The sequence below is a fragment of the Ylistrum balloti genome, unplaced genomic scaffold, assembly GCF_031769215.1.
Source record: "Ylistrum balloti isolate Yb309-2 unplaced genomic scaffold, AGI_CSIRO_Ybal_v1 Utg370974, whole genome shotgun sequence".
NCBI classification, from domain to species: domain Eukaryota; kingdom Metazoa; phylum Mollusca; class Bivalvia; order Pectinida; family Pectinidae; genus Ylistrum; species Ylistrum balloti.
The window spans coordinates 99,517-112,580 of NW_026782546.1; the positions used below are offsets into that span (position 1 = coordinate 99,517).

General features: G+C 34.4%; 1 protein-coding gene across 1 annotated transcript; it reads left to right on the plus strand.

Annotated features, from left to right (window-relative positions):
- The first annotated feature begins 5,647 nt into the window (after positions 1-5,647).
- LOC132559836 (sodium-dependent glucose transporter 1A-like) lies at positions 5,648-8,299 on the plus strand. The gene is made up of 3 exons (XM_060224464.1): positions 5,648-5,764; positions 6,644-6,929; positions 7,287-8,299. Exons 1-3 carry the CDS (start codon positions 5,648-5,650, stop codon positions 8,297-8,299), a joined length of 1,416 nt encoding a protein of 471 aa, XP_060080447.1.
- Positions 8,300-13,064: the final 4,765 nt, after the last annotated feature.

Here is a 13,064-nt window from a genome sequence, read left to right on the forward strand (position 1 = left end):
TTATATATATATATATATATATATCTAAGTCGGTGTTATATATATATGTTCATATTTCATAGATATATATCCCCCATATGCTGGAAATACGCATGTAATACACATGGGATAAGTTGGCTGTACGCTCAGAACACGTTAGGCATAAGTTGACTACGTTAGACTGTTGTTAGAACTACCATCATAACGTTAGCCATTCGTTAGACACACGTCAGACACACGTTCATTATATGCTCCTGACCCACTCATTCTCAACGTATGAGAAGCGTACTCGACTATGAGTAACGTACCATCAGCGTACCTCTAGTGTGTTTCAGCGTATGTCCAAAAAGTCCATACGTTCCTCATACGCTGGCTCTATACGTTAGAGTGTGACAGCGCCTTAAAGGACTGGGCTATAAGCTGATCACAGTGAACAACAGTTTGAAGTTATCTGCTCAACTATGGATATTTTCATAAGGATTTCAAATTTTTCTTTTACTACCTGTTCAGAAATTGCTCCTTTAAGGGTGTAGTCATTATTAAGAGGGAGATAATACATTTAAGTTATATAAATATAGTTGAAAATAATTGTATGGGAAAGTATATATATCAAAAAACAAAAAACAAAACAAAAACCGAAATATCATGCATGTTTTCATCAAATTCAAACTTTTTGGATGGTAGAGATTAACACACATCTTTAAAATCGCCTGTCCTACCATCAGTAAGCAGCAACGGAGGTGTAGTTTTTATGTCAGCGTGTTAATGATTTAGAGAATAAGAAGTTAGAAAAACAGTTACACGAGTAGCAGATCCATTTCTTCAGAAGAGAATTCGAACCACCAAGTCGCCAAGCAGTACCTTTTCTTGTGTCCATATCAACGATGACATTGACTAATATTAAAAATAATTTGTTGGGATAGGTGTATGATAATGTTCATTTACCAGGTATAAAAGTACCGATACATTGAAGAGGAATCCAGTTTAGGCAATGCCAATCCGAACGCTACCGTTAATGGATATACATGTATTATAGACTTCCTCGGTTGAAAGGTCAGAAAAGTACACCAATGAATTTGATACGTTTAGATAAAATTAAGATATGCAATATACTTGCATATATCGTCTCATTTCTGAGTTAGTGTATAATTCTCAACAAGACTCATTTGTTAAGTTAAATCGTTCAGGAATCCCTTTTTCTTAGGTTAATTGAAGAATTTGTTCTACGTCATAACCACAGTCCTGAAGTAAGATTTTCTATAAAAATCATAGTTTGTATAATAAAAAAAAACGTTAATTCATTCATTCAAACATTTTATTTACCTTAATCTAGAGGGATTTGGCACAAGATTTAGCAACTTACCAGGCCTTCTCCCGACTTAGTTATAATATACAATCGATACAATTTACACGTGATGACAAAAGGTATGAGAACTCAAAAGATTTATTGAACAGCACAGACAGAAAGGAAAAGGGAAGTGAAATGAGACAAAGTGTGAAAAGGAGGATAAGATGTCCCGATTGCAATGGTTGTCCACTAAGTTCTTACAAATCTATTTGTAGATATTATGAAGGACCAAACAAAAATGATAATATCGATCAACATTTGTTTAATACAAAAGCCCCCAAAGAAGAGTACCAAGATCAGGAATAAGCTGATAATCAATATTTGCATGGGAATGTAAGAGTTCTGCTCGCATGTCGGGAATTAGGGGTACGTATCTTCATTTCCATCACCGCAATGACAGACCGGTGTTAAAAAAATACCTGCACGGATTAAATCATTTTCAGATCACTGCAGTTATGCCTTAATCTTACTAAAAGAACGGATAATATCGATTTCTGACATTCAAATATGGTGCTAAGATGTGTGACTCATGCGATACTTTTCTAATGAATGTAGAAGCGGATAAACTATATTTTACCGAATTATCAAGTCCATTCCAAAAGCTAATTGAAGAGAGGATATATGACTTTGAACACATATAATCTATAGCAAGGCATTTGGTAGTTGTTTGGGTTACGGAGTTCACGACTTTTTTGGAGCAAGCAGATCATAAAGGTAATTTGAAGATAATTTATTATGAATCTTATAGGAAGTAGATTTTAGTTACCTACCCTGTTTCGAGATAAAGAGCATCACAAGAGGCTATAGAGGGAAGACCAGACACTACTCGGGCAACTTCTAATTGTACCTTTTCCAAGACATTTGACAGTTCATGTGAATCGCCATCTCACACACATGGCGCGTATTCGATTGACGGTCTAACGAAAGATGCATAAACAGCACCAAAGAGGATTAATAATGTCTATGTAAAAGAAAGAACTATCGTATCAACAATGCACAGGGACTTGCAGACAGGAATATATTTTTTCTCATTGTATATGGTAAATAACAGGAGAATAAAACATTTAATGCTTTCTCATGAAATAACCGCCGGTGTAAAGGCTTTATAAAAAGCATGGCAAAGGGTCATGATGACCTATAACCATTGTGCTTCGTCCGTCGTTAGCCGTGTGCCGTCCGCCGTGAGTAAACATTCGACATTTCAAAGTTCCACTAGTGGAATTGCGCTCCAACTTGCATGAAATGATACTGATATGGTCCTGATCACATGTTGTTATTTTTCGGGTATGTCCGATATCCAAGATGGCCACCATCTTGAAAAACATATTTTAACTTCTCCAGTTCCACAGGTGCCATTGAGCTCAAAATTGGTTGGAATGTTAAGGAAAGGTAGCCAACAACGTGTTGTTATTTTTCGACTTTGTCAAAACTTTGACCTGATAGCCAGGGAGGCCATTTTGTAACATGATTACGCAATCATGATTTTCCCGTGGAACAGCGGTTTTGAAGTTCTCAAGTTCCACCAGTCGGATTTAACTACAACTTTCGTCTTGCTTGCGTGTTATGTAAGCTATACCGGTATTTAGTTGAAGTCTGGGACACCGTGAGGTGAGTACAAAAATATCAAGTTAAATCTATTATCTAGAATTTTATATGGACAACAATTATGTTTTTTAAATTAAGCTACATACATTTTTCAGTTTCGAAATATTAAGTTTGATATGATACGCGATGTAATAGATATATGAACATTTCATGTTGGTGATTAGTAAAGTGATTTGACCCGTTATGCCATATTTTTTGTACGTTTCTAAGTCTTTTACTTCCTTTATTATTATTATATATTTTCAATTACGTTCGTGCCTTAACTTAATTCAAATATTCTATTATAATTCATTACCTGAATGAAGATGACACTGCTGCATAACAAGTGCTCATTAAGGATACATATGTATATATCACGGATTTTTCAATTACAGTCAATGTTTTTAATGACTGAAACTGTTTTCAATGCTTTGTGTGACATTTGACTACTGTTTTAAGAAGGATCGACTTACTACTTATTATATCGCTCTGTTAACTTGTTATGTGGTTGTCAAACAAACAAAATTCAACAACCCGAAGAGTCCTTCGAAGTGTAAAAGCCGCTAGTTTAAGTCCGGCGTCATTTCTGAAATATTCTTAATTCTTAATCTCACATGGATTTATTATGCATTTTGTTAATTATATCTTTTTTGTGTAAGTACTTGTTTTATGTTGATATGAACGATTCAGTATTTCAAGACATCTGACTACAATTATATACAAAGTTCCGAGCTATTCATTCGTGTATTGACGTCATCCCTCACGACCAAATATAAACTTTTACCTAGAATGTTTCAAGGTGAATACCTAGATAAAAATGACGTGTGTACAACACTGTAAAGTAGGTAGTTATCGAAAAGTAGACATAAATTCCTGGTAAAAACCACGTTCGTTGTTACACGTCATTGTGTAAAAACCCCACTATTTTCAAAGGTAAGTTTCACTTTAAAACCATTTTGAACGTTTGTCAATTAATAGTAGTTTAGTGTTTTAATAGGTGAATAGAGCATTGCCGAAGGAACACTTGGACGACACGCGTCACGTGACCTCGTTTCGCATTAAAAGTAGGCGTATCTATTCCACAGAGACTTGTACAAATATCAAAGGATAATGTATATAAAGAAAAAGAGTTATATATAGATAACAACTTGCTTTTAGTCATTAAGAATAATACCAAGAATGGAAAAGAAATGGTATCGTACAATATACTTAAAGAAAAATTTATACAAAAGATTCTGATGCCAGACTGTAAACCCTTAGCAGAAATCAAACGGGAAGAATATTTTCAAAACAAAGGAGTTGAAGTAAACGACTGGGGGCAAATTTGGGGAAAAGCAAAATTTATAGCAATATGCCAAAAGTTGAAAAATTTTGAATGGAATTTCTTACATAGAATAATCTATATAGAAGCAAAATTGTAAGTCATTAACAGATCTGATGGGAAATGTACACTTATTTTACCTCTTCAATTATGTACAGCAGTTCTTTTTGAAAATTGAATACAGAATGTCAGACAACTTTCCATGGAAAAATGAACTTGTTGATGTCATTAGGACTGAAGATAAATTTCTTCTTGGTAATTTTGAAGATAAACACAAACACATTATTATGACAATAACTACTTGTATGAAATACACCATATGGAAGATAAGAAACATTTTTTAAAATATCAACACAAAAACATAAATACAGAGTCTGCATATATAATATTTAAAGAATTATTACTTGATAATGTAAAAAAAATATACAAAATCCATTTCTCTGAAGGATAAAGATAGTTACATATCTCTACTTACTTCCTTTTGAATTTTCAACTTAGTAGGAAGAGTTCTGTTTACAGATTTATTTTTCTTGATATCTGTGTCAGCTGTTGTTTTGCTAACTACTGTCTTATGCATTAATTGTAATATCATTGAATTTATTTTTAGGTTTCAAATCAGTCAAAAGAACAACTGAATAAATGAATTAATTAATGATGAATAAAGGAATGAAAGAAAATGAATGAATGAATTAATTAATTAATACTATTGATGGGGAAACTTCTCAATCTCTTGCACCCATGAAATATGTTGGTAAATGCAGAATTGTAATATCTATATAAAGGGACGTTAAATATTCTACCATGGAAAAATGTTGATAATGCAAGTATGTATTTAATTGATATGTTAACAACACTAAAAAACGTGTCTTGTTTTGACAATGTCCAGTCTGGTAGGGCTTCCGCCAACCACTGGACATTGACACGGCGAAGTGTTTGTTTTTGTCAATTTTATCAGACTTGGAGATTGACAGTTTTTTTAATGGTCCAAAGGGAGATAACTCTAACTAGGAATGAAAGGAGTGTGTATGAGGATGAAAGTAAAGGTATGTCGGATGAAAGCCCTCTTGTATGAGGAAACATAATGTTACCTTTTCATTTGCCTTTGGTTAAATAAATAATTTTCCTCTGAAGAAAAGGTAGGCGTATTCACTAGACGACGCTAAAGGGGAAAGGTCCAGCTTTATTACATCATTTTAAAATAAATAATAAAAAATATGGAAAAGAAATTGTGGCAATAAACCCTCTAATACAAGGGATTAAAATTTTGAAAGGAAAAATAATATTCTATGAAAGACATCCCACGATAAAAAAGACTCTTGTGAGAATATAAGGTATATGTCGTACATTCATTTTACAATCTATATATTATCGTTCATGCCTTCACTCTATTACCCAGGCACAAATCAAGCACTGTAATGGTCAGAGGTGAAGAAGATGAACCAGACGGTCGATATGGCTGTCGAGTTACAGACAAAGCGAACAAAAAGAAGATATTACATTCTATATGCATTTATGGCGCTTTCTTTTCACTCGTAAGTAAAACGATTTAGAGAACATTTTGAAAAAAATGTATAATCCGATATAAAATCGATTGATTACTGTGATTTATAGTGATATAAAAGTCATTGGTAAACAATGAACAGCTTCAGTTTGAATGCCTGCTTTTTTAAGATCAGTGTTATAATGCAAAGGACACATAACCCAAGAACATCTTGCAAAATGTCAAGTTTAATTATGCAGCTATTCGTTCTTGCCAGAACTCATCAAAGATGGTCCGAGCCTTAAATGTGGAAATATAAGACAAGACAAGAAAGAAAAAATATAATTATGATAAATATATCTAAATACTAAGGTGTACTGTATCTGTATTTATATTTACTGTATTTTTATATTAAAAAATACAACGCACATGAAAATAGATTTTGCCACACTAATCTTGAGATATTCCGTGTTTCATATATACCGAATTCATCAATTCAAACAGCAATTGGTTAAAATCGTCCGATACATATGACAAAATGTAAAGGAAGATGCACTAACGACATGAGTTTTCATTATTGAATGATTTTGGAAGAACGTCAAGTATATGTTGGAAAGCCATGCAACTACATCTAGGACAACTCCACTGAAACAGTAATGTTTACCCAATGATATTTCATAGGATTATATAGAAGATGGTACAAGCTGATCAATAGAATAACTTTTCAAAGAAAGATAGTTTAATTCGTTGAAGAACAAACATTCGCATAACAATGATAATGTCAGAAAACGACTAATTTTTTCCCGAATGCATTGTTGTGCATTGAGTGATTAATAATTCTGACATAGGTATTTGACAGGTAACAATCAAATCGATCTTGTTTCTGACCAAATGTCACTATAAACAAATATCCACATCTGTATCATTACAGGGCTGGATAAGAGGACTCTACGGCCCTGCATTGATCGACATACTGTTTATAAGTGGCGTGACACTGGACCTTGGATCCTTAATATTTACCTGTAACTCCATTGGTTATGCATTGGGATGTATTGGTGGAGGATATCTGGCAGATAGAGGGAACCGGAACATTCTGTATGGAGTAAGCCTAATTTTACTTGGGATTCTAATCGCAGCCACTCCATGGTGTTACGTGTTTGCGATGATGGTTGCCGTTCATTTTGGACAGGGCATCGTTACTGGTATCATAGACACAGGTAATTCTAAAATGGTATGAGACAATTGACTCTTTGGTCGAAACCCCCATGCCTTGAGACTGAAAAATGTGTTAAATTGGTAATGAATCATCGATAACGTTGGTATAAAAGCATGATTGAGTTTTGTCCATTTCGTTAAAAAAAGTGCCGACCATGTGTTGTTAATCCTAAATATCATAAATAAAACCATTAATCAATAAAGTTTGTTGAAACGAAATCATGCGAGACAATATATTTGATATAAACCTTGTATTGCATTGTTGATTTCCTGATTCCAGTCCATGCGGTGGTCATATGATTTATAAGGAACAAAACTTATCTAAAGATATAAAATTATTTTCGCATATTTTGTTTCAGTTGGTAATGCTGAAATATTATCCCTTTGGCGTGATGAAAGGATGATGTTTTTCTTCCTGGAGCTGATGTTTGGGACGGGGATATTCGTATCACCGTTCGTGGCTGCGCCTTTCCTTCTGGATAAAGACTCCCAATTTGATGCATCCAATGACAGTTTTCATGAAGTGATCATACCGAGCCACACCGAGCAAAGAAATATAACGGACACAGTCGCAAAACAAAGCTCACAGCTTTTCATACCATATACTATAACTGCTTTTCTGTACATTTGCCTCTGTGTGCCATTCTTTATCTTTTGTTTTCTTTCAAAAACGGAAGTATCACATGAAGTAGAAACCAAACAATTGAAAGAGAATGACAGCTTACCATTGAAAGACATTGCTATCTTTATTGTTATCGGTAGCAGCGTTTTGTTTCTAGGGATGGCTTTAGGAGAGGGGTTCATATCCTATTTAGCTGTTTATTGTGTCGACCACTTGGGTTTTAATACAGCTGAAGGAGCCGTGATCAGTTCTATTTCTGGAGGATGCAGCATAGCAGCTGTTGTTGTGTCACTTTTCGCATCTTCTTTAAACACACTGGTATACCTTTGCATTCATATAGTCGGTACATTGGTTGGTGTTGCGTTTTTTCTAATCTTCTCTGTGATAAACTTTCGTGCAGGAGTGTGGTTGTTCGCTGGAGTTATCGGTTACTTTAGAGCCATGATATTTTCATTGATGTTGACCTGGACTAACGAATATATAACTCCGATGACTGGTAAGATTACTTCCGTATACATGGTAAGCACGAGTGCAGGATGTGCAATAGTTCCGTTTTTGTTAGGAGTGCTGATGGAGACTTACACCAACCTATGGCTCTGCTATCTGTTTCTCATACTAGGAACGATGTTATTGGTGGTTTACAGTATTGGTATCATTTTCACCAAGAAAATTGTCACGATGTACGGTAAAACTGGCAACAGAGTAAAAAATGACCTGAAACCGGAAACAGCACCACTACATCATGAATAGCTGCATTTCAGCAGCGAGATCAGTGGGGAAATCTGTCGGAAACAGTTTTGTTCAAGCTGATGGGAAAACTATATATCGTATATTCGAAAACTAGTGTAACACTAATGACTGTTTCTCAAATCGAAGTATTCAACAAAAATTCCAATAGTACTATTGCACATCTGTAAAGCCATTATGGCTGACAAGCAGAAAACATATTTGCTAAATATAGTTGAGTAATGCATGTGCATTGATTTTACATGGTGTTTGCCGTCTTTGAGGCAAAAAAATAACAATTTTCCTTTGTTAATAGTTTACCCCCGGTGGTTTGAATTACAGTTTTGTAAATATGTCGGTATTTTTGTGTTGGTTTTGTGATTTGGTTTGACTAGTATGTATTGATTTCAGGATAGCATTATATACCATTATTGCCATATATATCCAATATTAATGATTGCACTGATCAAAAGTCATTTTGCCCTTTGATTGCTGTCTAATCACTTTTGAAAATAAATTTAATTTTATCTATTTTACATCATCTGCGAAACATGCTATTCCCAACAAGTACTAACCACACATTTGGATCAAGAAGGAAGCAAGCGGTGGGTCTAATTTTGGGAGGGAACCGGAGTACCGAGGAAAACCCATATGGTCAGGCATGTGACCCATATCATTTAACGTCATTTACGGCAATCGAACCCCAGACGCAAGTGCGTTACGATTAAGTATTTGGTATTCACGTATAATTATGGATGCTGACTACTCTGTATCAGGGGATGAACTATTCACCAAACTCAAATGGTTACCTTTTAGCAAAAGAATGAACTACAATGAATGTATACTAATGTTTAAAGTAGCTAACAAACTGTGTCCAAACTACTTGGACTGTAATATGCTTGTGTCCAGTGTACACAGTAGACAAACTAGGGCATCTACTGCTGGTAACTATATCATACTCAAACACAAAACTGAAAAGTTTAAAAATCCCTTCCTATATACTAGACCAACTTTGTGGAATCAGCTTCCAGTAAATATCAGAGAATGTGGAACCTTACCAACTTTTAAATTTCATTGTAAAAAATTCATCTCTAATTTACCAACCTAGATCCACATTTTTATGCCAGTCTTATTTTAGCCCTAAGATAGTATGGTACCTTTATGAATGTTGCCAATTTATTGTTTTAATTATCAGTCCTGTATCCCTTACAAAACCTCGCTAATTTAGTCCTTTTATTATATTATTAATCACTCTATAACCGTTTTATATATCTCTTCAATATGTGCCTTTATCATTACATTTGTTTTATTGATGTACATCTTAGTCCTTCATGATTATGCTAGTTTACTGTGATATTTGTGATTTTTATATCATATGTGGTGCTGTAATCTTAATGTTGTACATTTTACTGTCGGCCACTTGTTAGAAGAGTCTTGTACTCAAAGTGTTATCGACTCTTAAATAAAGTCATTTATTATTTATTATTATTATTATTCATATCAGTATTTTTTTCAATGAAATGAAAGTTGAAAGCCAATTTGATAGTTAACTTCATCAATCTTAAGTGTAGATATTAAATCATATCAAATCATTCATAATATTTCAACTCGAATCTGAAATCTTGGAATGGTTATTTCCATTTATTGGTTAATAAATAACGTAGAATAACTTTATCGTGAACTTTTATTAAATCAAGACCAAGTATGCTTTTAAACATATTTAGTTCTACTAAAAGTTTTTTATTATAGCTTATACCACCACAGCAATAATGATATGAGAATTTTTTATATTATCATTGGTGATCATATAATTATTCCAGTGATGATAAATCTATCATGACCAATCAGAGAGGTGCTTTCTATTCGCCGGTTTTCCTTTAAGGATGCAAATGACGCATAGTTTGCATTATTCGGTTTACCATAAGATAATTCCGTGTACATTTCTGCTTTTATCCAATGTGGTATATAAAACAATTTTGTAAGGGATTCTCGCCAGATAACAGCATAAAATGGTAGAATTCAACGTAAAGCAGCGTTATCAAAATGGCTTCTATAGATATTATATCATACTCGTTTAATATATATGATATTAAATGGGAAACCATTCGGTATCCTCCATTTTTTACTGATATCACGTCAACTAAAGTAAATTATCATTTCATTGAATTTCTTTTTCTATTTCATTTCCTCCTCTACCATTTACTTTTTGGTAAATATGAAGAATATACAGAGCTGGGGAAAATGAGAACAAAACAACCTTTCACTGCACATTAAATTACATCCCTACGAATTCCTATTCCCCGATTCTTTTGAGATATACATGTGCCAGTTAATTTAACATTCAAGGGATCGTTCTTGTTGGTACAATTTCCGTAAAAATGTAGACAATGTATAATTTGCAGTAACATTTTTAGAAACATGCTTGCGTTAATTAAGTCCCTCATGTGTTCGTAGCCAAGCAAAACGCTCCTTTCAACCATTGATGACGTATTAGCTTCACCTACTTTCCAGTCAATTTGTTAATAGATCAGTAGTAAGAGTAATAGCAGGTCGGGCATACGAAAAGGCTCAACATGTTTCTCTGTGTGAAATATCACAATCTCTATCAGAGTTATCGTTCCTTAACAGTGTCAATACACGTCTATAAACGGCTCACGAACTACCAATAGTTGACCTTGTGGTCAGGGTCAAAGTTTAACGTCATGCAAAACTATGGCGGTATCCCTGATATCACCAACGAAGAACACAGCTGTATATTGTTTTATATTTGAACTTTTTTTAAGGTTGTGTGCCACATTTGTAGACAAATAAGAATCAGTTATCACTGATATTAGTTTATCAACATGCATACCAAGAGTACAAAATCCAAACACGACTCAAAGTCAAAATGACCGATCACGTTTATAACCATACAAACAAATGTAGACCTTTTCCAGATAAACATCGATTTTCAAAAGGATAAAACAAATAACAAAACAGAAAAATAATGAAATACTTTATTATTAGACAGGGTTACGTTTATCAAGAAGCTTGAAATGGCGTGAGCCGTTTACAGAGATGTTATTTGGGGTACGGCAATGCACTCTGGGAGAGATTGGGATTATCAGTCTAAATTATTGTATTACTGATTCCTTGTGTACATGCCTTTTGTCCTGTCTACCTGTGAATTGTAAAAGTATTAGTTCACAAAAATAGATCGATATTACAACGGGTATCGTGGGCATCGACAAGTGACCATGACGTGAGATTCAGTACGTTTCTTTCAAATGGAGACTGGGATTTATGTATCATTCCGTGTAGAATTATACAGTTAAGGTAGGTGACAATGTCAAGTGACATATAATTTTATTTAGTCGGTATAGCTTAATTGAAGTTGGTCCGTGGATTAAGAACATCTCAACCGTTTATCGTCTTTGTCGACGTTCTAACAATACCGACAAACTCACCTGAAGCGGAGAAAAGTGAATTGGAATATGTCAATAAGATAGTCATCGTACTCTCTACATTTCAACGCCACATTTGAACATTTCGTTATGATAACCAGCTGTCTTGACAGCAAAGATGGCCGCCATCTTTGGGCTTGCGGCAGATTTGATTAATACATTTTGGACGAGTAAGAAAGCATCCAATGAAAAAAGCGTTATATAGCCATTATTTGAGCATTGCTTTGTTCGATTTCATGGGAAGATGCATTGGGTTGCCTTTGTGATAAATTTAATGAACTGGGTTTACTTCAAGAGCAATTCCATGAATTTAGATTAAATAAATGGAGATTATAGGATGCTTCATTGTGTTCATCACCAGTATCTTGTACGTAACGAAGTAACTGTGCATATCCTCATTAGTATGTGTGGTAGTTTCATTACTGTTTACCCTATTTGAGTATTTCTATTTGAGGACGTAACAAACATGGTTGGTGTCAATAAAACACGCGCCTATGCCCCCGGACCTCTGTTAGCACGTTTTCAGTTGTGTATTTGCTCTCATATTTACAAAAGACATTCAGATCAGTTATTATCAAAACAGCACTTAACCATCAATGTATTGTCCCGTCGAGGCGACCGCGTAGTGGATATACGTTTCCGTCCGTACATATGTTAACTTTTTATCATTGGTCTAGCAACTTTCTTTCTTTGATCAAACTTTACATATTGGTCAAGCATCATAATACCTTGGATGTGTTTGTGTTTCGGCGTGTCATTATAAATGGAAGCGAGGGGATTGTTTTAATTAAAAATTTTGTAAGTTACATGGCAAAAGCATCTCGATGGATTATTTAAAAGGATATCAACGTTCTCAGCGCCTTTTTGTTACAGGTATTTTCAGAGAAAATGACAAGCATAACGGCATAAACTGCACACGTAGTTACTCGGTACACTTCCAACCCTACGGTCCGAAAGTAAATTCGTGCCGAATCTTGCGGGTGAGATTCTTTAAACGGTGATGTCGTTCGTGAATTACACAGAATTGAACCATTATTCGTAATAGATTTAGAGTTATGTACGGTATTTAAGTGGGAGAAAGGAGAACAAACCATCCGTAAAGCATGTAAAGCGTGTAGAGATTTAAATACCTTACATGTGTATGTATACACTTTCGCCATGCATACCTGATCATAAGATCTAGATAAGCTAAGGTATCCGTATGGTGTCTTCTCCTTTCTCCCACTTTTAAAAAAGAGTTATATATAAGTTATATAGCTTATCTAGATCTTATGATCAGGTATGCATGACCTTAGTACAAATTGTAATGTAACAGGACAAAACACCACCCGACAGCGAATTTGATC

Bases quoted from the DNA above. Each gene is read 5' to 3' on its own strand.
- LOC132559836 (XM_060224464.1), top strand. From the start codon at position 5,648: ATGGTCAGAGGTGAAGAAGATGAACCAGACGGTCGATATGGCTGTCGA. The intron at 5,765-6,643 runs GTAAGTAAAACG...GTATCATTACAG, and splicing joins ATGGCGCTTTCTTTTCACTC to GGCTGGATAAGAGGACTCTA. The intron at 6,930-7,286 runs GTAATTCTAAAA...ATTTTGTTTCAG, and splicing joins TACTGGTATCATAGACACAG to TTGGTAATGCTGAAATATTA.